We start from the raw sequence: 27333 nt of genomic DNA on the forward strand, positions 1-27333 counted from the left end.
TATCAAAACAGTGGATCAGTACCCTTCTAAATCCTGGTCTTCCTTCTGATATTTAAATGGAACTAAGTGGAAGAAGAATAGAGAAATTATTTTCACTTCTGCATGCAACATACCAACCAGTGAAATCCACACAGTCCCAAACATCAAAAGTTCTGTCATGTTGCTGAGCAATTACATATTGGTAAAGTTAATTGGTTTGAGAGCTCATTAACACTTCCTGTAAGAGGCTTAGAATGATGTTTGTCGATGTACTTGGCAGCATATTACACACACAGGATTTGAGACAAAATAGGGGAACATTGAGTTTTATTCTACAAATTTTTTAATTTAAATAAACTTAGTCACCAATGGTGATATCAGAGATCTGCAGTGTTGCATTCAGGATCAGGAAGACAGAGGCAGAGCATATGTGTCATGTTGTGTGTGAGGGTGTATAATATGTGTGATAAATATGGCATGTGAGGTATGTCTGTATAGTGTGTGTGTGGTATGTACATGTATGTGGGATGTGTGCAGTGTGTGTATGCAGATGTGAGGAAATGTATGGAGTGTGCCTGTATTTTAGGTATGTGTATGTATTTGGCATATCTGTGTATGGGGAGTGTATGTGTGTTCCATGGAGTATGTGGGTGTTGATATGTGTTGATAGAGGTGTCATACTTTAGAATCACAAAGACAGGGAGTATAATTTCAGTGTAAAAGCTTTCTTCCTTGGAGCAAAAGACTACTGAGGTAGACATGAAAGAGGTGACAAGATATGCAAGAAAGAAACTAGACAAAAGAAATTATTTCTAAAATAATTGCAAAGTAGAGATTATAGCAAATCTTTTCCTTTGAGCTACTGAATTAGGGCTTAAGCAAGTTTGAGCCAGGGGAAGAAGGAACATAGTGAGACAGGATACATCAGCAATGGATTAAATTTATATCTCTCTAGGGTTTATATCACTGTGATCTCCAGGGAGATGAAAAGAAAAATAGTAGAGTCAAAAAAAAAGGGCAAAGGGACCCTCAAGGTGGGAAGAATATGGGCTGGTAAACATTCTGTCCTCCCCTCCAAATATTTCTTCATTGAACAAGAGAGCACAAAGTTATTGTGTGCTGCCTAGACATTTTTGAAAATAAGTAGGTATTTAAATAATAAAATTGGTCTCAGTAATTGAAAGATCATATGTCTTTTAAATTGATTCCTCTAGTGACCAAGCTATATTAAAGTGCAGATACTGGAAATCAACCACTGAAGCCCATACTTGCATGAGTTAATGCACTTTAACACTAAGTGTATATTTTTATTTTCTTATGTGGTAATCTAAATGAGTTATTTCTCTTAACCCAGGAGGTAACATAAATTCCACACAGTATTTCATATTATTTCTGAGCAAATTGTTTTCTCCTAAGAAATATGCTCCTATAATGCAACTTAATGAAAACCGCAAAGGACCATAAAACCAGGTAGAACTCCCTGAGGTAATCTAAAAGGCATCCAGAAACCTAGGTGGCCTTGATGTAGACTATATTAAATCTTGCTGTGCCAGTGATTCACTGTGAGATGCTGGAGAAATTACGGAATCTCTCTGTGTCCCACAGTAAACATCAGTCACAGGGAATGATTATATCTCTCTTGCTGGTAAGATAATTAAAGTGCATACACTAAAGAAAATCATTGGGAAGCTAGTCTGTGTTCAATAGTATTAGCAATTTAGCCCGAAATATTATTTTGTTTTGAAGGACAATATTGCCCATAATGTAAAACAAAATGAAGATAGAGAGGAGCAGTAGAGGTTGACCTTTCTTCCAAACCTACTAATCTAAGGAAGGATTTCTTCCAAACTCACATGATAACCAGAACCAACTGAATACATTTTTCTCTTCAGGTGGTATCTTTGAGTCAAAAATAAAATACTCTGTGATCACCAAACACCTAAAACATACCTAATTTTACATTTCCTTCCTAAGCAACTCAAGTCATATGACAGCCTCTCCCTTCAAAGGTACCCAGCTATTCCTCACACAGACTTGTGTGTGAAAATGAAGAAAAAGCCACAGCTGAGGGCATGACTGTTAAGATGAGTTGAGGAAGAGAAGTCCCCAGGCACATGTTTTGGGGATGGGTCATAGGTTTATCTGAATATCAGGCCAGTGTTGTCAAAATCTGTCTTCTAGGAATGGCAGTTGGATTCTGAAGATTTCCCACATTTGTAGTCTCCTACTGGGAGCACAGGTGAAATTAAATCTCACTTAACTGGGATTTTCTTCTATTACGTTATCAACTACACAATATTGCCAATGTTTGGCAACTTGCTAATTAATAATAGGATGACTTCAGAGTTGGTACATATTTCATGTTTTACTGCTGCCGAATAGACCTGTAATTGGCCTATCAATGGGGTATTTTTTTTGTATGTACAGTGGGCACAACTTGGTTGGCAAAGTTAATTCACAACTAGAAACAGACATCACAATAATGTTTCCACTACCTGATGAAATGGAAACTAAAATATGCCAGAATGTCTTCATGAAGCTAACTTGTTAACTCTCCTGTTTTTATGATTCACTCATACTGAAGTAATGCATGAAAATGATTTGTCTCTTTGATATATAGCAGCAAAAACAAAGAATTAGGAAATCAGTGTAAGAGAATAATAATTCTTTCACAGGAATTATGTTCCAGGTGGGCAATGACTAGGGCTGAAAATATTTAATTTCCTGTACTCTCTCACCTTCCCCTTACACAAAGCTTCAAGCGTATCTAGAAATTAAAACAAAAATAGTTGAAGCTGGAATTAAGAAGCATACATTTTGGAAATTCAAACTAGATTGTTTCATTAGTGTATCTGGGTAGTTTTATTTTATTGTATATGCAATGGATGCTCCTGGTTTTATCTAAGTGTTTCCAAAAACACAGGTCTCCTTGGATCTCAAACTTCCATTACATATTCATCCTCACAGAGAGGAGCTCAAGTTGGTCCTAGCACAAATCTCGTTAAAAGGATGAACTGATACATTTAAATTTGCTGAATCTTTAGACATCTGTCATGTCATTTTATAATTTATGCAGTAAATTTTAGATGGATTCTATTTTTATTTTAACTGGCTCAAGAAATCAGAATTAGGGAGGCCCCCCATTCTGTTGGTGAGTTCCTGCAGATCCCAGGGAGGAGCTGTGTGGCCTGGGCCAGTGTGGCTGTGGGCAGAAGCCAGCCAGGGTTCTGTTCTAACCTCAGAGGCTCGGGCACACCTGCCCAAGCCAAAGGGCCACACAGAAAGGAGCTGCACGGGCACACGGGCTTCAGCCAGAGGCTCGCCATACCATCAGGCCACAGCCAGGGACCTGCCTGGAGAAGAGCTGAATAAGGACACAAGCAATATCCAGAGGATCGCCCCAATACCATTGATAAGTGCGAGGAGACCCTAGCCAAAATCTGTGCAGACAACAGAAACTGGGGTGCACAGCCCCCAAGCAAAGGCCCTCCCAGACAATAGCTACATAGGGTCCCCAGTGAGAGGCACATCTAGATACCATCCCAAGTGTGCTCAGACCCCAGCCAGAAGGCCACCCAGACAACAGGTCAGCTCAGGGATCTAGAAGGCCACCATTCTGAACCCAGGAATTGGCGTACTGGTGAGCAGCAGAGTAATGGCTGCTCCTTGGCTCATTGAGAATTCAAGACCACAGGGTGAGCAAAAAGTTGTCTCAACAAAGACACAGCAGGCTGCATCTATTGAAATGAGAAGATATGTAATAAGTCCCCAAACCAAACTTTCAGATCACCTAAGGGCACACCAAAGGGCAACGAGATGGAACAATCTGATGCTGAAACACCTGAACTGGCAACAAAAAGAGAAGTGGAAAAAATGAAATCAGAAATAATTTCTCAGATAACAGCAGAGATTGTGCCCATAGTACAAGACATGATTAATTAATCTAGAGCAGACACAGTTAAAAAAAATGGAGGAGCTGGGGAATATGATGGAATCCCAACATAAAAAACAAATGGAATCCATGCAAACAGATTTCCAGGAGATTAAAAACTCCATTGAAAGTTTATGCAGCAGAATGAGCGAATGTGAGGATAGAATTTCAGATATAGAAGATAGGATTGCAATTATTGACCAGGAAAGGAAAAATTTCTTAAAAATAGAAAGGGACCATGAGAAATCCATCCAGCAGCTTCTAGACATTGCAAAGAAGAATAACATCAGAGAGATTGGAGTCAAGGAAGAAACAGGAGAGAGTGCAGATAACATAAAAAAAACTGTTCACAGAAGTGATGGCAGAAAACTTCCCAAGCAGGGGAAAAGAACTTGATATACAGATAAGTGAGACATATAGGACTCCAACTAGCCTTGATCAAAAAAAAAAATCTACACATAGACATATAATAGTTAGGATTCCAGAAACCCAACAAAAGGACAAAATTCTACAAGCAGTGAGAGAAAAGAAACAAATCACATACAAAGGAAAGTTCATCAGAATCACAGCAGACTTCTCAATGCAAACCCACAAGGCAAGAAGAGCTTGGAATGACATATTTCAAGCCATAAAGGAAGACAACCCCCAACCCAGATTGATGTACCCTGCAAAACTATCTTTCAAAATTGATGGAGAAATAAGATACTTTCATGACAAAGAGCACCTTAGGAACTTCACGAATACCAAACCAGCACTCCAAAAAATTTTAAACAAAATACTAGGAAAAGACAATGAGGATCACAACCCCAGGAAGCCCTGCAGAATGACTGTCAGGCATGACAAGAAATTAAACTCAAAGGGAGAGAATCCAAGAAAAAGAAAAAGTCATGACAAGGACAGGTCAATACATATCAATTGTAGTGATCAATGTTAATGGTCTCAATTCACCAAACAAAAGAAACAGAATGGCAGAATGGGTCAAGAAGCAAGATCCAACAATATGCTGCATACAGGAAACACACTTAATTCAAAAGGAAACTCATAGACTGAAAGTTAAAGGGTGGAAAATGATACTCCATGTGACAGGAGCCCCCCAAAAAGCAAAAGCAGCTATCCTCTTGCAGATCAAGTGAATTTCAAAACAAGACTGATTAAGAGACACAAAGAATGACACTATGTCTTTGCAAAGAAAACAATCCAAGAGGAAGAGATGACAATCATAAACATATATGCACCAAACACCAGTGCACCCAACTATATAAAACAAATACTAATGGACATAAAAAATCAAATAAGCACTGATACAATAGTAGTGGAGGACCTCAATACCCCACTGTCACAAATAGATGGATCAACTAGACTAAAAATAAGTAATGAAATACTAGAACTCAATCGAACTCTTGAACAAATGAACTTAACAGATGTTTACAGAGTCTTCCACCCCACAAAATCAGAATACACATTCTTCTCAGCTGCACATGGGTCATTCTCCAAAATAGACCACATACTCTCACATAGAACATGTTTAAGTAAGTGCAAAGGAATTGAAGTTATCCCCTGTATATTATCAGACCATAGTGCGATGAAATTGGAGATCCATAGCAAAAGAAACAAAAAATTTCATAAACACATGGAAATTGAACAACACACTTCTGAATAACCAATGAGTCACAGAGGAAATTAAAGAAGAAATCAGACAGTTCCTTCAATTAAATGACAATGACAATACAACATATCGGAACCTATGGGACACAATGAAAGCAATCTTATCATACTAAATGGTCAAAAACTGAAATCCTTCACACTAAAATCTGGAACAAGACAAGGATGTCCACTATCACCACTCTTGTTCAATATAGTTCTGGAAACATTAGTCACGGCAATTAGAAAAGAGAAAGAAATAAAAGGAATAAAGATAGGTAATGAAGAAGTCAAATTGTCATTATTTGCAGATGACATGATACTCTATATAGAAGACCCCAAGAACTCCACCAAAAGTCTTCTAGACTTAATAACCAAATTCAGTCAAATAGCTGGTTACAAGGTCAACACACAAAAATCAGTAGCTTTCCTCTACATGAATGGCAGATTCACTGAGAGAGAAATAGGGCAAGCAATTCCTTTCACAACAGCATCCAAAAAACTGAAATACCTAGGAATCAACCGTAGAAAAGCAATCAAAGACCTCTTCTATGATAACTATGGCACTCTGAAAAGAGAGATTGAAGATGATATCAGAAAATGGACAGACATCTCCTGCTCCAGGGTAGGAAGGATTAATATAGTGAAAATGGCCATACTTCCAAAACTGCTATATAGATTTAATGCAATTCCACTTGAGATCCCAGCAGCATACATCATGGACCTGGAGAAAATAATCCAAAAATTGATTTGGAACAAGAAGAGACCCAGAATAGCAAAAGCAATTCTAGGTAACAGAGACATGGCAGGGGGTATCACAATCCCCACCCTGCAACTATACTACAAAGCTACTGTGATAAAACCAGCATGGTACCAGCAAAGAAACAGACCTGAGGACCAGCGGAACAGATTAGAAGATGCAGAAACAACGCCAGACACACTCAGCCATCTCTTCTTCAGTAAAGGAGCCAAACACCCTCACTGGAGGAAAGATAGCTTCTTTAATAAATGGTGCTGGAAAAATTGGGTTTCAACTTGCCAAAGATTAGAACTAGACCTATATCTCTCGCCATGCACTAAACCAAAATCAAAATGGATTAAAGATCTAAATATTAAAATAGAAACGCTGAACCAGTTGGAACAGAGAACCCTTGAAGACATCTGTGTAGGAAAAGATTTTATGAACAAAACCTCAGTTGCCTGTGAACTAGAACAAACAATCAATAAGTGGGATCTCTTCTTATTAAAAGGCTTCTGCACAGCAAGAGAAACCACCAGCAGTGTGAAGAGACAACCCACAATGTGGGAAAAAACCTTCATCTGCTCTTCCTCAGACAAAAGTCTACTTATCTCGAATCTGTAAAGAACTTTAAAAGATCAGACCTCCCATATTTAAGAACCAATCCAAAAATGGGCATCTGAAATGAACAGACATTTCTCAGACAAAGAAGTAGAAATAGCAAATAAATACATGAAGAAATGTTCAACATCACTGGTCATTTGAGAGATGCAAATGAAAACAAAGCTGAGATTCCACTTCACTCCAGAAAAAATGGCTGCTATCATGAAATGAACCAATAACAAATGCTGGCAGGGCTGTGGGGAAAGAGGAACCCTGCTCCACTGTTGGTAGGAGTGTAGACTGGTGCAAGCACTGTGGAAATCACTATGGAGATACCTCAAAGAACTAGGATTCGAAGTCCCATTTGACCTCGCTATTCCCCTGCTGGGTATCTTCCCCAAAGAATTAAAAGAATCATACCGCAGTGATATATGTGCACCCATGTTCATAGCAGCACAGTTTTAATAGCTAAAACTTGGAAACAGCCCAAATGCCCATCAACTGGAGACTGGAGAAAGAAAATGTGGGTTTTTTTTTTTTATAAAATGGAGTACTACTCAGCCATTAAAAATGAGAAATTAGAGACATTTATAGCTAAGTGGATGCACATTGAGGCAATACTCTTTAAGTGAAATAAATAGGACACACATGTATAAATACAGAATAGTTTCTCTGGTGTGAGAAACTGAAAGTGTAAATAAGGACTAAATGTATAATAGGCCATGTGAAATTGGAAGAAAAGGGGCAAAGGGGAAGGAAGTGGGAGGGCTAGCGGAAAGGATAGAAGAGAATGGGATTAATATGAGAAAATGGAAAACTAGGAACAAAATCTTTGTAAATAGGGAGGACTGGAGGGGTTGAAGGGAGGGCTGGGCAAGGGTGACAAATAAGAACCGAGAGAGACTATGTAAAGGTGCAAATTTCCAATGATGAATGTCATTATATTGTATACCTAAAATGTACCAATGATTAGAATGAATAATGGATAATGTAAAATAGGAAGAAAAGGTCCAAAGGGGTAGGGGTAGTGGGAGGGGCAGGGGAAAGGAAAGAAGGTAAAGGAAAAATGCTGAGAAATGGAAAAAATGGAAATAAAGTCTTTGTAAATAGGGAAGAGTGGAGGGTGTGAAGGGAGGGCTAGGAATGGGGAAAAAATAAGAACCAAGATGCATTATGTAAAGGTACAATTCCCAATGAGAAATGTAATTGTGTTGTATACCAACAATGTACCAATAAAAGAATTTAATTTAAAAAAAAAAGAAATTGAAAGGGAAGCAATACTCCCAAATTCATTCCTAGAAGCAAGCATCACCCTGATCCCCAAAGCAGAGAAAGACCCAACTGAAAAAGAGAACTATAGGACAATCTCACTAATGAGCATAGACGCAAAAATCCTAAATAAGATACTGGCAAATAGAATGCAGATCATCAAGGAGATCATTAAGAAAATCAGACACCCTGACAAAGTGGGATGTATCCCAGGGATGCAGGGATGGTTCAACATATGCAAATCAATAAACATAATACACTATATTAAAAGAACCATGGACAATACCATATGATCATTTCAAGAGATGCAGAAAATGCATTTGACAAAATCCAACATGTATTTACGATAAAAATGCTAAAAAAAAATTGGAATAGATGAACTCTACCTCAGTATGATAAAAGCAATCTATGAAAAACCAACAGCCAATATCATACTAAATTATCAAAAACTGAAATCCTTCACAGTAAAATCAGGAACAAGACAAGGATGTCCGCTATCACCACTCCTGTTCCATATAGTTTTGGAAACATTAGTCACAGCAATTAGACAAGAGATAGAAATAAAAAGAATAAAGATAGGAAACAAGGAAATCAAATTGTCATTATTTGCAGATGACATGATACTCCACATAGAAGACCCTAAGAACTCCACCAAAAGTCTTCTAGACTTAATAATGAAATTCAGTAATGTAGCTCGATAGAAGGTCAACACACAAAAATTGACAGCTTTTTTTTTTTTTTGGTACTGGGGCTCAAACTTGGGTCCTTGCACCTGTGCAGCAGGCGGCGAAACCACTGAGCTAAATCCCCAGCCCTAGCTTTTCTGTAAAGAAAATATAGACTCACTGAGAGAAAAATGGGACAATCAATTCCTTTCACAATAGCCTCCAAAAACTTGAAATATCTATGAATCAACCTAACAAAATAAATTAAAGGCCTCTTCTCTGAAAAATATAGCACTCTGAAAAAAGAGATTGAGGAGGATATCAGAAAATGGAAAGACATCTGTTGCTGCTGAACAGGAAGAATCAACATAGTGAAAATGGCCATCCTTCCAAAATCGCTATATAGATTCAATACAATCCCAATTGAAATCCCAGCAGCATACTTCACAGACCTGGAGAAAACAATCCAAAAATTCATTTGGAACAAGAAGATACCTAGAATAGCAAAAGCAATTCTAGGCAATAAAGACAAGGTAGGGGGTATCACAACTCTCAACTTGAAACTATACTACAAAGCTACTGTGATAAAAACAGCATGGTACCAGCAAAGAAACAGACCTGAGGACCAGTGGAACAGATTAGAAGATGCAGAAACAATGCCAGACACACTCAGCCACCTCATCTTTGACAAAGAAGCCAAACACCCTCACTGGAGGAAAGATAGCCTCTTTAATAAATGGTGCTGGAAAAACTGAGTTTCAACTTGCCAAAGATTAAAACTAGACCTATATCTCTCACCATGCACTAAACTAAAATCAAAAGGGATTAAATATCTAAATTTAAAAATAGAAATGCTGAATCGGCTGGAACAGAGGTTAGGTAAAACTGTTGAAGACATTGGGGTATGAAAAGACTTTATGAACAAAACCTCAGTTGCCCGTGAACTAGCACAAACAACAAGTGGGATATCTTTTTACTAAAAGGCTTCTGCACAGCAAGAGAAACCACCAGCAGTGTGAAGAGACAACCCCCAATGTGGGAAAAAATTTTCACCAGTGGTCCCTCAGACAAAAGTCTACTATCTCAAATCTATAAAGAACTTAAAACAATCAGACCTCCCAAATTTAAAGACCCAATCCAAAAATGGGCATCTGAAATGAACAGGCATTTCTCAGACTAAGAAGTAGAAATAGTAAACAAACATATGAAAAAATGTTCAACATCACTTGCATTCAAGAGATGCAAATGAAAACAACGCTGAGATTCCACCTCACTCCAGAAAGAATGGCTGCCATCATGAAATCAACCAATAACAAATGCTGGTGGGGCTGTGGGGAAAGAGGAACACTACTCCACTGCTGGTGGGAGTGTAGACTGGTGCAAGCCCTGTGGAAATCACTATGGAGATACCTCAAAGAACAAGGGCTAGAAGTCCCATTTGACCCCACTATTCCCCTGCTGGGTATCTTCCCCAAAGAATTAAAAGAATCATACCACAGTGATATATGTGTGCCCATGTTCATAGCAGTGCAGTTTGTAATAGCTAAAACTTGGAAGCAGCCCAAATGCCAATCAACTGGAGACTGGATAAAGAAAACGTGTTTTTTTTTATAAAATGGTGTACTACTCAGCCATTAAAAAAAATGAGAAATTAGAGACATTTATAGCTAAATGGATGCACATTGAGTCCATCCTCTTAAGTTAAATAAGTAGGACATACATGTGTAAATACCGAATAGTTTCTCTAATGTGAGAAACTGAAAGTGTAAATAAGGACTAAAAAGTATAATAGATAATGTGAAATAGGAAGAAAAGGTGCAAAGGGGAAAGGGAAATGGGAGCTGTTGGGGAAAAGAAAGAAGGGAATGGAATTAATATGAGAAAATGAAAAAATGGAAACAAAGTCTTTGTAGCTAGAGAGGGTGGAGGGGTTGAGGGGAGGGGAGGGGAATGAGGAAAGAATAAGAACGAAGATGGATTATGTAAAGGTGCAAATTTCCAATGATGAATGTCATTATATTGTATACCTTACATATACCAATATAATTAATAAAAAAGTATTAAAAAATCAGAATTATACTTTTCATTAATAATTGTTTAATCCAAAGGAATGACAAGCAGAGAGTTAATCATAAATCAATCACTGTCTCTCTCTCTCTACATATATATATATATATATGAAGAGAGAGAGAGAGGAGAAACAGAGAGACATGAAAAATGTATATATACTTCAGGAAAAGAAAAATAGAATGATATTTTTTAAACAGATGATGTTACCTTTGTATGGGGGACCCTAGAGGATGTTGTGTATCACAGAATATCCACTACACTCCTGACCTATAGAAAAGAAACTGACAATGCATGTGCAGCAATCTCAATGATAAAGGTCACTCAAGCAGCAGCTGGCCATACTAATAAATGTCTGGAAGCTAATGGCCACTGGTTCGAGCACCTTGTGTAATTTTAGAGGACAAAGGTAACTTGTATTAATCTCAGGATGTCTCCATAAATTTAGTATTAAAATATTTATAAAAGTTTTTATTTTCCTGAAGTGTGTATATATTTTTAGAGGACTCAGTATATATATGTGTGTGTGTATATATGTATATATATCTATATATAGATATATATATGGAGATAGAGAGGGAGAGATCTGTATATGTGTGTGTGTGTATGTGTGTGTGTATATATATATATATATATATATCTGCACTACTTCTATAACTATATGTGGACACAGCAAAGCTATCACCTTCCCATTTCATTTTCAGATGAAATAGATTATGTTCTTTATTTTTCATAATCTATTTCATCTGAAAGTGAAATAGACTCACAGTTTTTCATCTTATTAAATCTGTCTAAAGCATAGTTTCAAGTTTACTATTTTATTCAGTTTGAATCACTCATTTAATTTTAGGGAGTACAGTATATACAGCTCTTCAGTTCTATCTTTAGCTTCATACAGGCCAAGGATGAACACAGTATCTAGTCAAAATGGCTGAAGAACTGAGACCCTAGGGAAAAAATGGAATTAATGTAAAAAATTTAGAACTACAGAAAGTTTTGCCTTTGGAATATATACAACATACAATATCACTCTGCCAAAAACTGAGCTGCTGACATCATGGAATCATTTTGGTAAGTTCAACAATCCAACAGCAGTAAGTTGAAGACAGTTTCAAGCTGTCAAATCCCATTTGGAGGAAACTGGAAGTTGTATTTAGTTGTATATAACTGGCTCCTCAGGGTCATCTTGGTTGACGATCTTGGTTGATGATCTTGGTTGTCAGAAGTCTGTCCATGCCTCTGTCCACGCCAAGGGGAAACACTATCAGGCACACATAATGGGGCAGAAACTGATGATCAACTGTGGCAGAAACAAGCCGCAATGAGGATATGAAGCAGGCCTTCAGCCAAGCGCATCCTCAGCTCACCAGTCTCCTCTGTGGTGTAGCTCCTACTGACTGACTTTCTTTTCTGAGGAGAAATCTATGAAAAACAGCAGGAAAAGGTTTCAAATTAAAAATTAAAATTTCATTTCTCTTCTTCTAAGATTAGGGCTATCATAAATTTCTATGCTGGCCCAAAAGAAAAGATATTTTATTCATGAACTCCCACAAGTTTACACTGAGAAATCAAGAGGTGGGAAATGGAGAGTTATTATTTTAAGCATTGACATATGCTTACCATTTTGTGAAATCAGTTGTGGCTTAGTTCTAATCATGCCCAAAGAAGAATGTTTTCATTCTGACTAGGATTCCAGTGGCTTGGGCATTTCCTCATGAAAGTCAGTCATTTCTATTGCTATTAGACTCAGCACTTACCCCAGAGAAAGATCATTTGCCAAATGAACACAAGACTGAAGGTTAAAATATGGCACTGGATATATTGTTAAAGCCATCCAGAAGATCACTGTTCTTAAGTTGGGTTAGCATATCATGAAGACTAGTAAGAAAAACCTGATGTAGATCAGAATAGATTGCCACAAATGAATATTACAAGGAAGACAAAAATCAAAGAGGTTTACATGCAACAGAAAAAAAATTACAAAAATTAAAAATATCAAGAAAGTGTTTTTATTATAGCTTAAAACATGTTTTACATTTGCTGCCTTGCATTTATCATATTAAAATATGCCAAACTTACATTTGTTAAAAACAACAACAAAAAAATCCAAAAGGGAGACAGTAAGTTACTTGTGAGCATTAAACTAAAAAGATATTTAAGGTCGAGACACAGTTCAACCACATAGAACTTGCCTATCACGTGAAAGGTCCTGGGCTTAATCTTCCTTTCTGACCACACACCCACACACACAGACACACACACACACACACACACACACACACACACACACACAGAGAAAAAGAAGAAAAATGAAGTCAAAAGTTTAACTCATAGATCTATCAATCTGAAGTTAATACTAAGCCAATTAACAATAATGTTGCCAGGGATTTATTTTTAAATATTTTGAAAAATAACTCTTTTGTTATTTGTTCAGTGCTTTTGTGAAAAAGGTTAGAACCAAGGTCATCATCATTGTGTTTTAGATGGAGAGAGGCTATAGCCCATGACATAACTCATGGAAGAATGGAAATTTCAACCAAAAGATAGGTTTTGCAGAGTTCCGCATACAGTGAAGGTAGAAGCCTCCCCTGTTCTAAGGCTTGGGTCCAGCTTACAAAGGTGAGGGAAAGAAAGGTCACCAGGGAATCACAGGTGCTCACTATGCTAGAAGAGGCAGTTTTGTCTTACTGGCTAGTGAAAAGTCCACTCACAATTTCTGTCCCTGAGTATTTATTACATGTTCCATTCTGTGCTTTCATGTTCACAAGAGTGGAAATTAAACAGTGTGGTGCTGAAGTGATCTGAAAAAGATCCTGAGACTTTGGTGATGGAGGCCCTGTCTTGACTCCCACCAAGGCCTGGCTGAATCTGAAGCTCAGTGGGCAGCAGGAGGGGAGGGTGTGCCCAAGGGCCCTTTGTTCTCTGTGGGACACCCTTCCTACCACTTGGATGCTTAGGGAGGAACAGGAAGCAATAAATGTTCTTTAGGCAAATAAATATCCTTTCCAGTTGGGATGCAATAACACATGTCTTGCATTCTTGCCCATAGAATTAATGTAATATTTACTTTGTGAAATTGTGACTATTCTAGATCTATTATGTGCATCTTTTCATTTAGACTCTATTTTCTATCTATCTATCTATCTATCTATCTATCTATCTATCTTTATCCATCTCTGTCTATATATAGTTATTAATAAGGATGTTTAATGTTTGCTCACAAATTCATGTTTGAATAGGAACATCATCACCTGTATATTCACATATATATATAAGTATGCTTTTATACTTTATTTTATCTTCCCTTAGCAAAGTCATTGGTCTTACTGATAAGCTGACTTTTACAGCATTATTATATGGATCAGGAAGCATTTCTCCTAAAATTCTCTTTTCAAAATCTTGAAACAGGCATATTATTATCTGTCTCTAATTTTCTATATTAGCCACTGGTAAAATACTTATAAAAATACATTTTGTAAAAGAAAAAATACTCTTAATAATTGGTCCATCTGTATTAAACATTATGCTAAGTACAATCCTAGATTTCCTGTTTCTTACATCTTATTAGTAGTTTTTATTATTTACAGTGGTTTCTGTATTTTTTTCCTACAGATAAGTGATGAAAAATATCCAACCAATCCAGCCATTTTACTAACATGACAATTTTCTGTAGTGATGAGATATAAAAAGTTATAAAAAGACACAAACTGAAAAATAAAGATATTGGTTTTAATTAAAGACAAGACCATTAGAATTTACTTGAATAAAACACCTGGAAACTTGTTGCTATTCTATTTTACTTAATATGTAACACTGATAGTTTGTACTGCTTAGTGGCTATGATGTGGCCTTTGAAGTCACACTGCCTCTGTTTGTCTATGTCCTAACCAAAAACTATGATGATATTATACATACACAGAGAATCTAAAATTATGTCTGGCATATTGTTAGTGTTATAGGTTAAATTATCTCTCCCCTCAAAGGTATATTGAGTATCCTAAAAACCTGGATCCTATGAATATGAATTGTTTTGAAATACAGTAGGGTCTTTGCAGATGTAATCAGGTTAAGATAAAGTCATACTAAATTAGAGTGGGCCCTAATCCAACATGAATGGTGAACTAACAAGAAAAGAAAAATTTGGAGACAGACCCAAGGGAAGACGATCATGTGAAGATGAAGGTGGGAAATGTAGCTGTGCTGCCATAAGCCATGGGTTACCTGGAGCTACCAGAGCTGAGAAAGGCTAGGAAAGAATCTCCTTCAGAGGTCTTCGGAGGGAACACAACCCCGCCAACACCTTGAGTTCTAACTTCTTGCCTCCGGAGTTGTGAGGAATAACTTTCTGCTCTTTTATGTCACTTAGTTTCTAGCACTATGTTATGGCAGTTCTAAGAAACAAAGTTAATCTGTATTCAGATATAATTAATTTGTCACTATTAGACATCAGTAAAGGCCAATTACAATATTTGGGTTTTGATCATCTGTATTGTAAAGAAGTAATTATTATTGTTTATAACACAATCTCATCTGTTTATCTTTCATGCCCTTCCAAATAAGTAAGAATTAAGCTTAAGCTCATTAGATAAAGTTCAACTCTGCACCATATGAAAAATTTGGAATGTGTAGAAGGGATTGGTCTACAATGCATTCGGGAATCATCGCGTTTTACATTTCAAAGAAGAAAAAACAAACATGTTTTCAAGGCTATACTAAGTCTACTCTGCTATAACTGTTTTGAAAACATGGAAATCATTTTATAACCCATTCTGTTAACACATGAAATGAGATTAAAATGTCCTTTGTAAAATCACGTTTCTAAATTCCCTACAATGAATGTAATTATTAAGCACTGGAAACATGTTACTAAGAAAAATTAAAAATAAAAATAGAAAAATAAAATTTAAAAGGCTATTTCATTCTTTTTAATGAGAAAGCCAAGTAAGTCTCAAATGCCTTAAAAACTTCATTTAAAAACATTTTTTTCCTTCTGTTTTGGAAATAAAACCTAGGACTTCTGTTCTGAGTTATATTCTCAGCTCTTTTTTTTTTTTTTTTTTTTAAACGGGATCTTGCTAAATCATTAAGTTAATGAGGATAGGCTTGAACTTGTGAGCTTCCTGCCTCAGCTGCCCAGAATTCTGAGATCATAGCCCTGTACCACTATAACAGCTGCTGAAAATCTTTGATTTTTTTTTTTTTTTGAAAGAAGAGTCAATTTTCACTGTGTCTGTCAAACTCCTTAAAGTAACAACAGACAGCTACTGAGATCAAAATTGGAATTAGCTGACCAGAGGGCTATTGTGTGTTGTACACAATACTCTTTGGCCAGGAATTCTTCAGTGGGTCCCCGTACTTCAGAGGACTGTGCTCTGGCCCTCCTCCAGCTGAACCCCTCCTCATGGGATGAACATTCTCCCTCCAGAATAGGCTTCTGGCAGCCAAATGGGTCTCTTGCTCAGATGGCCCTGGCCCTGTTTCCAGGACACGGACTGGTCTTTCTTGAGGCCTGAGTCTGTGCAGGGGTGCAGTTTGCATGGCAGTGAAGGGTATAAGGAGGAAGCTAGAATGTGCCAGCTGGATTATCCTCAAGTCTACACTCAAGAGCCCAAACAGTGAGAAGGAGGGAACAAGGGGAGGGGGCAGCAGAAGGCCCAGGCTTAGGTCTCCCTAGGCCACTATGTTCTAGCAAAGAGCTGGCTTTGCAACTGAGCATTCCAAGTTTACTCTACTATATTTATCAAGATAAAAGGACAGATTATATTTGAAGAGTTTCTAAGCTTGATTCATAAACATTACACATATCATATGCAGCTCTCTGTTTATTCTTCCACCAGGCTCCAGGAGTGTTAGAAGAAGACCTAGTGGTATTATTGAAATTTAAGCACTCATTACTTGCTGTATTTTTAAAATGCATGAAGCTACTTCTCTATAAACATTCAATGATAGAAAACAGAGCTACTATTTCAGACTTAATGGTCACAAGAGAAATAATTATAACAGAAGATATTAAGACAAAACTATGATGTGATGCATTTGTTAGAGTTCCAAAAGGTAAACTTGTGAATAATCAGGAAAATTACCAAAACAGAACTAGATGATTTACTAGACACAAAACACTAATTAATATTCACTTAAATATCCACATTTCTAACATAACTACCACATGATCTAAGCAGCTCATTTCCAGGAGGATAGCTAAAGGAAATGAAATCAACGTATGAAAGCGATACCTGGTCTTCCATGTTTATTGCAACACTATCCATAATAGCAAAGATATGGAATCAATCTTAGCAATCAACAGATGAATAGACAAAGAAAATGTGATCTACATACATGATGGAATATTATTAAGCCTTAAGAAAAATGAAATCCTGTCATTTGCAGCAAAGTGGATAGAACTGAAGGATATTATGTTAACTGAAATGAGGCAGACACAGAACAACAAATACCATAAAATGAAAAAAGTTTATCTCAAAGTAGAAGAGAGCAGAATAGTAAGTACTAGAAGCTATGAAGGGAAGGGGCATAGAGGAAAGTTGGATAATGGGTATCAAGACACAGCAAGAGGAAGTTCTACTGCTCTACAGCACAGGAGGATGATTACAACTTGCAGTAAACTATTATATATTTTATGAAGAACTAGAAGAGAAGACCTCAAAGACTCCAAACATATAGTAATGATAAGGAGATGGAAATGTTAATTACCCTGATTTGATCAGTACTCGCTATAAAATGTGAACTGAACTATCACACTGTACCTCATAATTTTATATAATTATGTGGTAATTTTTAAAAATTTAAAAATAAATAAATATTCACATTTTTAAAAAAGGACATTTCTTTAATATAAGTAAAATGAGTATTAGAAGAAAGAAATGTTAATTTTGAGAAATAATTTCTGTTTATAGATGATCAAATATAAGCTCTAATATTTTCATGTATGTTTCCCTTTATTGTTTTAATTTTGGTATTTTCAGCCTAAAACATGGTATATTGATGAGAAATATATCTTGAATAATAGATAAATATGTCATATAGTAAAATAATGATATCATTTCAAAATTGTTTGCAAAATTAAAAACTGTAAACCTGTGATTTCTTAATAATCATTACTATAAAATGAATTCCGAGTAATTGAGACAAACCTACAGATGAAAAATGTTCCAATTAAATGAGCTAAAACATGGCAGGAATCAGTACCGCAGTGAAATAATAGCACTTGAATCACTGTGATTCCAGTTATTGCCAATTCTTATGACCTGGCTTGAGCTGTAAATTACCAGCAGCCAGGGAGCAAAAAAGAAGCAAAAGGAGTCCCAGATAGATTTTTGAGTAAGGAATTTCTTTCTTTGGTGGTTCCCTACTTGTGATGGGCTCTTTCTTTGAGGCAGACAAGTCACAGTCACCTGAAGGGCAGTGTTGGTATGGAGAAAGACAGGTTTCTAATCCCAACACCACTATCAGGTTCCACCATTGCTACCCATTCACAGATTAGGGCAAGATGCATTAATTACACACCTACTCTTATGTGTCTTTTATCTGTGATATACTACATGGCAGGTGAGTAACACAAATAGCATATATTATGAGTTTGTAAAATAAAATTATTGAGGATTAAATGTTAGTCAGATAATCATCCCTTTCTCACTTTTACATCTACAATTTTTGAAGTGTTTAATAAAATGAGAGAAGTCAGTTTTCAAAGGCACTGTAGGATGTGTTTCAAAGCACAGGGTTTGGAATCCTAAATATTAAAGACTCCAATCCCAGTGCTAAATTTTACTGTGGACCTTCAGTATGTTACTAAATTCTCCAAACTTCAGTTTCCTCACATGTAAAATAATCCTATTTTATAACATTGCTGTGAATATTAAAATAAATGTTGTTTTAAAAATACTTGTAACATTATACTTGTAGGTACTCTTACTCAGTATTCTTATCACAAAGCTTATATTTCCTTAAGTAGACAATAGTCAGTAGATCTCAAATTCTCACTACAAAATTTCATTTTTGCATTTTAATTTAATTTCTGAAGCACAATTTATTTTTACTTTATAGAATTATTAGATTCTGTACCATTAGTTCAGGCAGAATTCAGTATTGATATATAAATGGCCTGATAATATTACTGAAATTTCTACTGCATAATTGTAATCTCTACTAAACTGCAAATCAGGGAGAAAATACCCTCAATATTCATTTCAGACCAATAGAAAATTAGAAGTTATAATTGGGTGGCAATTCAAGTATTATACAATAATGCATTTTAAAACATAGACATTAAACTATAATCATTCTAGTTAATAGTATGCCTTTCTAATAAATATTTTCCATTATGGTTAGGACCCCAAAACATCATTAAAACCAGTTTATATTTGTAGTAGAAAGGAAAGAAAATGGAAAGTCTGATAGTTCTCTGATAAATACCTGGATATTTTCTTATAGAATTCTCACTTTTTATATTTCTTCTCTAAGATTCTTCTCTAAGCTATGGCCTTTCTCATTATCACTGTTGCTATGTGCATTGCACAACACCAGGAGGCTTCCTTCATTAGACTACAATGAAGAGAACCTTTTAAACGTGTGAAGTTCACAACCTACAAAACATGTGACAATCCTGGTTCCCCCCTTCCATATCATAATAGATTCCTTGCATTTAAAACTAAAATGATATGATCTCAGCTCTGAATTGAATGTGACCAAACTTCAAATATGACCTGCAGTTAGAGTAGAGTTCATCTTGAGGAATATTCAAATCCCTGGAGACTAACAAGGTAGATTCACAGGTGTGTGTCATAGGAGACTTTAGCATGTAACAAACATTGCTAACTTTTGGATACAAGTGATGACAGCAGAAATGGGATTCTGTTTATATCTTAGTTTATGCAGCCCACTCCTGGGTGGCCTCATGAGATTGCAGAAAGTAGTAGTAGGAAGTTTGGCAGATTCTGGAAAGAAGGAGGAGAATGGTAAACCAAAGAAAAATAAGATCAAAAAGTACTCTCAGTTGTGAATATTTTACAGGTGACTTTAGTTTTTCCCAGTGTAATTTGAGGTGGATGTTCTGGGCAAATCTGGCCTAAATGAAGAAGAGCTCTGTCTTGGAGTCTGACATTTAGTCACAAGAGAACACAATTCTGAGCCTTTGGTTTCCTCTGTCTGTCTGCCAGTGACATTTAAAACATCTGTCTAGAGAACTCAACCTGGAATAGTGGATGTGCATCTGTCCTTTGTAGTGGAATCACAAAGGTTTGTTGTTGTTGTTATAATACAGTTCTGCTTAAAGTTTTTATTTCTAACCCCAGATGGAATTCTGACTCTGAGACTGGAATAGGAACAGAAGCCAGAGTTGAGATTTATCCATTTATGCATTTGAACATTTTCTGTGTCTTAAGGAGTTCAATTTAACCCCAGGTCCATCAAATTAGAGTTGTGTGTGCAACACAAATTTACAGTAAATCCTTTCCGGGTATGAATGAATGTATGCTGAGTAAACACCCTAAAAAGATTCCATTAAAATGTAAACATGAAAGAATGCTCAATACAGCTGTGGTCTTACCATTTGCCTTGTGTTGTACATCTGGCGGAAGCTGGTCAAGAGCATACCACTGGTAGTCTGGCTGTGTGGAACAATAAATCATTATTATAACAATATGAACTTCAAACAAAGCATAGTGGCACATTAAAAATATAATTATGCTATGAGGCTTTTATTAAACAGGCAACATACAAGTAATTTCTACTAATCCTGTTGTCTATCTTCCTTTTCCCACTGACTTACCACCATCTCTCCCTACCCACTCCTCAATTCACTGTGTGTGGCTAGAATTTCTGTGATTTGGCAGTTGCAGTGTTTTCTTTCTTTTTTTTTTTTTTGAGACAGATGTGGTTTTGGATTTCTGCAGAAGTATAAACACTACTGAAGCCCATAAATAACACAAAGCATCTTACCATCAACAAATGCTGTTTGTAAAATCCTTACACTGGAGGCAATAAGAAGACCAGAAAAACAATACAAATTTATTGTTTTCTATGGCTCAGGGAAGAAGTCTAGCTATTATGTGAACATGATGTATAGAGGTTCAGCATGGTGAGGCATGACAAATTTCTTTCTTTGTACTGTTCCTTGGCAGAAACCCTTCTCTAAATTCCTTAGTTTAGACTTAAAGGAAAGACTTCTTTTGTAATTTTCCTCCAGGTTTATACATATTAAGATAAAAACAGCTCGATATTGAATATCAGAGAACAAGAACAAATTGCATTGAATAAATAATAAGTTCTAGACCTAAATGATCAAGATAGCTCCAAGGCTACCATCTTGGCGCTTAGCCCCTTGGAGCAATCTTAGCTTTCCCCACCCACAAAACCAGTCTGTCTTGTTATTTCAAGTACTCACCCTGCTTCCAACATCCCCACAAGACACAGAGAATACAGACCTTTGGTCCAATTATTTAATCATCTCCTATAAATAACACAACAATGAGCCAGTAGGAAGCACTTTTTAAGGCTGCCAGACCATGACAAGAAGTCTAAATGTTCGGTTAACTGACAAGACATTGAGAAATGCTTCATTCAGTATAGTCTGACCCCACTTCACCTCAGCTCAGACACCTAGCTGCTCAGCTCCTTAGGGCCCACAAAAGAGCTAGAGGAGGAAATGATCTCACCTCTGTTTTTTTATCTTCTCTTTATTTTAGATGTCTCAAATAACACATTGGATAAATGACGTGAGCTCCACTTTTATATTCCAGGAAACTTGCCAAAAGAAGGTAAATACACTGTAATTTTACTAACAGTGTGGTATGTGGTTTAATTCAGGCTTAGATGTAGGTAAGCAATACAAAATATTCTTTTAAATTAACTTTGAGGTTTTGTTACTGAGATTTTGCTGAGTGGAATACTGCTTTTAAATGTAGGCTATTATACATACCTTGGAATTCTTTTCCTAAGATAGACCTTTATTTGGTGTTAATTTTATGTGATCTAGACTTTCTTGCCTTTTCTCAGTGAAAGAAAAATTTTGTGAGCCATTCTATGTGAATTCTTTCCTTTTTTTCATTAATAAAGATTTCACAGGAAGTCTATCTCCTAGACAAATTTAAATGACTGCTCAGTTTTATGCTTAATCTTTCACAACAATATTTCTCCAATTCCTCAACCTGTAGGAGCTAAGTAAGTAAATTTCCATCTCTTTCTGTTTGCTCAAATCTTTGCTCAAATCAAATTTACTTCTGCATCCTTTAAAAATATTTTTAAAGAAATAATAGCTATGTTGAGGATTCCAGAAAGTTCCTGATAAGGACTGAAAAGCCAGAAAACAGCTAAAGAATACAGGAAATAGAGGAAGGAAAGCAACCAGCAAATGGCAACAGCAAGAAAATAAATTCTCAGCAGAATGCTGTGCCATACCAGGGTCAAGTAAGAGATGCTCATTAAATCTTGACGTCTCTGCCACCCAAAGAGTCATTATCTCCCCTGTGGGAAACAGGCTTGATGTCACACTCAGATATGGAATGTAAGAGTTTCAGGCAACCCAGAGAATCATGTTTTTTATAAGTGGAGTTTTTAAAATCCCAGTTAAAAATCTTCTATTTTTGGTGTAATTAGAAGTATAGGTAATAAAATCTAAGGGATGAGTATTGTTGTTTGAGAAAATTTTAAAAATGCAGAAAAATGTGTATTTTTTCCTAAATAAATGTTCTGCCTATGTAAGCAAAATGGGGAGTAGAGGCCAGCATCCCCATCTTGGGGGAAGGGTAGGAGGAATACTGCTCTTGAGAAAGAAAGGAAGGGTGGTTCAGGTCTGATTTATTCAGGTTGACTGTCCAAATCAATTCCACTCACAAATAATTGCTCAACTGTTCATTTTATTTTGCCTGGGTACACACAGCTATAGAGAACAACTTAAGTGGGTCACTTTATTTTGTGTCTTTAAAAAAAGTCCTTTCAATTGGAAAATGTCAAAAACTATTTTGCACATATGCAATGATATTCACAGTAGTTCAGTATAAATACAACTGAAGAAAGCATTTCATTTCTTTGTTTTGCTAAATCCTCTTTGCTTCTCTTTATACATACAAATATCCTTTGGGTAGAGTCAAACATGACCTTGGAAATGATCCATACAAAATGTTATGTTTGTTCAAGGAATTATAGCTCAATTTGCTATCTGTTAGTTAATTTATTCATATCTATGTGGCCCATGGATTCAATGCCACAAGGATAATTACAGTATACATGGACCACTGGAACTTTGCAAATTGGAGACAGACAAAATAGAGACTCTTTCTATAGACAATATTATGTGCCAAAATTCCAGAGATGCATATAATTTCTACTAAAAGAGAAAACCAAGAGCTTATTGCTAAAATGGGAACTCTTACTTACTGGATGCTCCCATTGATCCTGCACAGCCTCGGGGCCTGTTGGTTTCCACAGATCCTGCAGGTGGAATACTAAGCCACAGTTGCAGCTTGGGAGATATACCTGGGGAGAACAATGCTGTCAGTTCACCGGAAGTGGCTGAAATTGGGAAGTCACACTGACACTTGCTTTTTACAACAAAGTTTGGTTTAAACCCTAAGGTTTTGCTTTTTATGCCATAATTCCAACTAATAAAAAAAGTCAATAGGGACTAGGGATTGATACCAATGAGGCTTAAAGGCTATATCTTACCTAAGATTACACTACAATTAACTCTTCAATTTGAAGAAATTAGAAACACTTGAAAAGTACATACAGTTAACTGTGTTTCTGAGTCAGGTTCATAGAGGGTCCTCATTAAACACAATCTATACATTGAGCCATAAAGCAAGTTTTATTAAACTCCAGCCAGAGACATAATTAAGGTCTAAGCAGGAAGTTATGAATTAAGATAAATAATATTTATTTTTAAAGCTACTAGAGAACTAGCAAGATGGAATAATTCAGTGCCCAAGAAGAGATTTTATTTTCTAAAAAGAGACAAAAGTCTGTGGTGTAGTTTTTCACAGTAAATGGTGTAAGAAACTGTAAGAAGTACCAAGGAAATGTATTTCCCAGGTGTGGGTGGGTTTCTGAAGAAATCTTCATTTGAGTAAACACCCACTAAGGCTGGCTTTTTTGGTACCACGCTTTTCACAGCATATGTTTTTCATGAATGTTAGGGCTAAAAAGCTTTCGTGGTTCCCAAGCACAATCCATCCATTCATATTTTAGTGGATAATGAAAAGCATGGGTTTTCCTAGGCCATCTGTAGCAGAGCTTGAATGTGCTTTAATGGGGACCATGAAAAATATTGTACATGGGGAAAATGTGTGAGTAAAACTTAAAATTGCCATTTTAACCAAGACAATGGGGCACAGGTAAGGGTAACATACCTGTTTTAGTTGCTTTTCTAGTTTTTCTTTCTCCATTTGATAAGCTTTTATCTACAAGGGGAAAAAACATTTGTTTATCAGGAAGAGTTCAAGTCACTGGTTTCAAAACTAATCTTGACCCAGGTGTCAGTGACCTACTCTGAAGGAATTGATAGCAGTCATGCCAAGAATCACATCTTGTTTCCTCAAGATATGCATTGATTCCATCTTAAAATTCTCAAGTGAAATTTATAAAGCTGCATAGTCTTATATTGTTATTCCAATCTGTTGAGCCCATTATAATTCTTAGCCTTGGATTGGTCTTATCTTGATACACATGTAGAAAAACCTTCTGTGGATCACTCAATGTAATTAGAATTGGACAGCCTGACATTCAAAGGCTTCCACCATAAGGTTAGAAGATGTATATACAGTTAATACAAGGCGGACACTGATCTGCATACTTTATGCACAGTAAATTCTTGAAGCTCCCCAAAGGCCTTATGTGGTACTTTATATTATCACCCCACTCAATAGATGAGAACACTGAGACATGAGATGCTGAATAAGTTGTTCAAAGTCACACTGCTCTGCTTTCTGTCTTCTCACTATTTAAAGCCCAATTTTATCTTAGCAGGGTCACCTAGACTAGGTTTTCTCCACACCTGATACTCCTAGAGAGAGTATCAGGTGTGGCTTTGCTTTGACTCTATAGTCATACCATTGTCAATCCTATACTCCATGTTCTACATCCCTATAAGGTATGGTTACATGCATGTGTCCTGCAAGATAATTTCCAGGTCTCACCCATCAGAACTAGTCCCTCTTCCCCTCATCCTTTCATTTAACCTTGTATATTTACTATGTGACTTTTTAGCCCAGTATATACTATGTATAATCAATTCTTGATATGTGTAGTAAATATGATCTATAAAGTAATCACAAACATTGAACAAGTGCTCCCAGGAGAAATTCAAGGTTAGGCTCCTGTGAGCCTCTAGTTACAACATTTTTTTCAACTGATTGGTATATAACCTTGTTTTATGTGCATTAATGTTTAAAGATATGTTATTTAATATATATTGTTGATTTATTAATGCTAAACTCATAGTCAATAGACACATAACTTGTACCTATACAAAATTCACTTAACACACTTGTTTACTCTGTATGGCACATCTCAGCCATCTTACTTTCAGGAACCCTAGACAGCACTTTAGCACTAGGTATGAGATTATTTTAAACAGTGAAATCACACACACACAAAAGCAAAAAAAACAAAAACATGGCCCTAAACAGACCAAAAAAGGACACATTATAGTGTATGAACTGAAACAAGTCGATCAGGGGAGGGGCAGGGGAGGAAGAAGGGGTAAAGGGATCGAAAATGATCAAGATATTTTATATGCGCGTATCAGCTTCCCAAACAAGTATCACTATTCTTTATTGCAAACATACAGTAATTAAAGAATATAAGAAGGCAGAACACTGCCTTGTTTGACTTCAGCTATGAACATGTGTCAGGTGATTCAAGTTTGCTATTGTACTGTTTATGCTTGTGAATGCACCACACAATGATTTGGGGAGTAGACAAATTCACAAATATAGAATTTTCAAATGATAGAGATAGCCTATATATGTCTTTTTGGTACATTATGAATATTTTAATTGCAAGGACCAATTTTTTAATTTCCTCAAAGCACATGGCAGAATAATTTTCAGAATGAAAAGATCAAAGTTAGATTGCAAGGAACTGAAAGTGGCACACTAATTTTACAACTAAATGGAACTGCTAAACATGATCCCTTTGATGGACTACAATTATGAAATGCTTTTGAGCCATAATTTGGGGTTTTTTTTTAACTAAAATAAGGTTATTTACTTAAAAATGATACATTGGATATAATCTGTATATAGAACAAAGAAGTTAATGGTAAACTGAGTAAGGCACCCTTTAAAGCTGATGCTGGCAAAATATATTTAGTGTGATATGTATCAAAGATCTGGATTTTTGGTGTTTTATATTTGTATAATAAAACTGCTTGTTTTTACCCTTTTTAATGCCTATGTAGTTTCCCTAATTAGCTCAATTGATATTTTCATTTTATACAACATATAATACATCTTAGTTTTCAGCGAGAAAGGATAAAGGTCACTAAAAAAAGTTTAAATAATTCTGTGAAGCAGAGGACAGAGCACAGCTAGCATCACCGTGGCATGGTTCACCTTCTGCAAATGCCATATTCACACTTCTCACGGGTGGCCCTGACAGGAGGGTCTACTTGCTGTTGCCCTACACTTAATCTGCTTCTTTTTTTCTTTTGGTTTTTGAGACAAGGTCTCGCTATGTAGTCCAGGCTGGCCTTGAACTCACTATGTAGCCCACACTGGCCTTGAACTCTCAATGATCCTCCTGCCTCAGCCTTCTGAGTCCTGGGATCACAGGTGTGCAGCACCACACCTGGCTTAATCTGGTTCTCGTGACATGTATGCCCTCTTTGCAGTTCCCACCATGACCCTTGAGCTAAGTGTTTTGATAGAGGTTCTCACCCCCTGTGCTACCCCACTTAAGAGACAAAACAGCTGAGAAGACATGAGGTGGTGGTTATCTTTATCCATATTTCATAGGTGAGTGTACTGAGCAAGGTTAAGTAATTTGTTTTGGTTTTAATGAACATTCTAGAGATCATTTAGTCTTTTTCATTTTACTGATGAGGAAAAGGAAGCATAACATCAAATGAATTGCTCAAGGACTGGACACCACCAATGGAGTGTCAAAGGAGGCAGGATTGCAGGGACTTTCCCCTATATTCCTCCTATTTCTAAGTACCCTAAGTATCTTTCACTTCACCACAATGTCTACTTACCCATTGTTATTGGCTTAAAACATCCTAAGTGAAAAAAAAAAATCCTAAGTGATAAAATGAATAGACTCTGGTATATAACTAGTGCCAGAGTAATTTAACGTAAAAATTCATTCAAACTTCAGTTGAACAACATTAATAATGTGCTACTTGACTAAGATAATGTCAGTTCTTTTTATTGTACCATGGCATTTATTCTGCTGTTAATATATATAACATAGATCATCAAGTCAAT

General features: G+C 36.3%; 1 protein-coding gene across 6 annotated transcripts in view; it reads right to left on the bottom strand.

Moving 5' to 3' along the window:
• Nucleotides 1-10936: 10936 nt before the first annotated feature.
• Nucleotides 10937-27333, bottom strand: part of Tnip3 (TNFAIP3 interacting protein 3) — a 62916-nt gene continuing 46519 nt past the window's right edge. For 5 of the 6 annotated variants that reach the window (XM_087193247.1, XM_021236444.2, XM_087193249.1 and 2 more), the window contains 4 exons: nucleotides 24256-24306; nucleotides 23285-23383; nucleotides 20457-20517; nucleotides 10940-12316 (listed from right to left, as the gene is read on the bottom strand). In XM_087193247.1, the coding sequence (XP_087049373.1) occupies nucleotides 12285-12316; nucleotides 20457-20517; nucleotides 23285-23383; nucleotides 24256-24306 (243 nt within the window). In that variant the 3' untranslated portion in view covers nucleotides 10940-12284. Of the gene's footprint in view, nucleotides 12317-20456; nucleotides 20518-23284; nucleotides 23384-24255; nucleotides 24307-27333 lie in introns of all 6 variants that reach the window. The other variant, XM_087193250.1, reaches the window with a different exon arrangement.

The sequence above is a fragment of the Heterocephalus glaber genome, unplaced genomic scaffold, assembly GCF_053883595.1.
Source record: "Heterocephalus glaber isolate CG9 unplaced genomic scaffold, H.glaber_assembly_v1.0 deba00001586, whole genome shotgun sequence".
Taxonomy (NCBI): Eukaryota; Metazoa; Chordata; class Mammalia; order Rodentia; family Bathyergidae; genus Heterocephalus; species Heterocephalus glaber.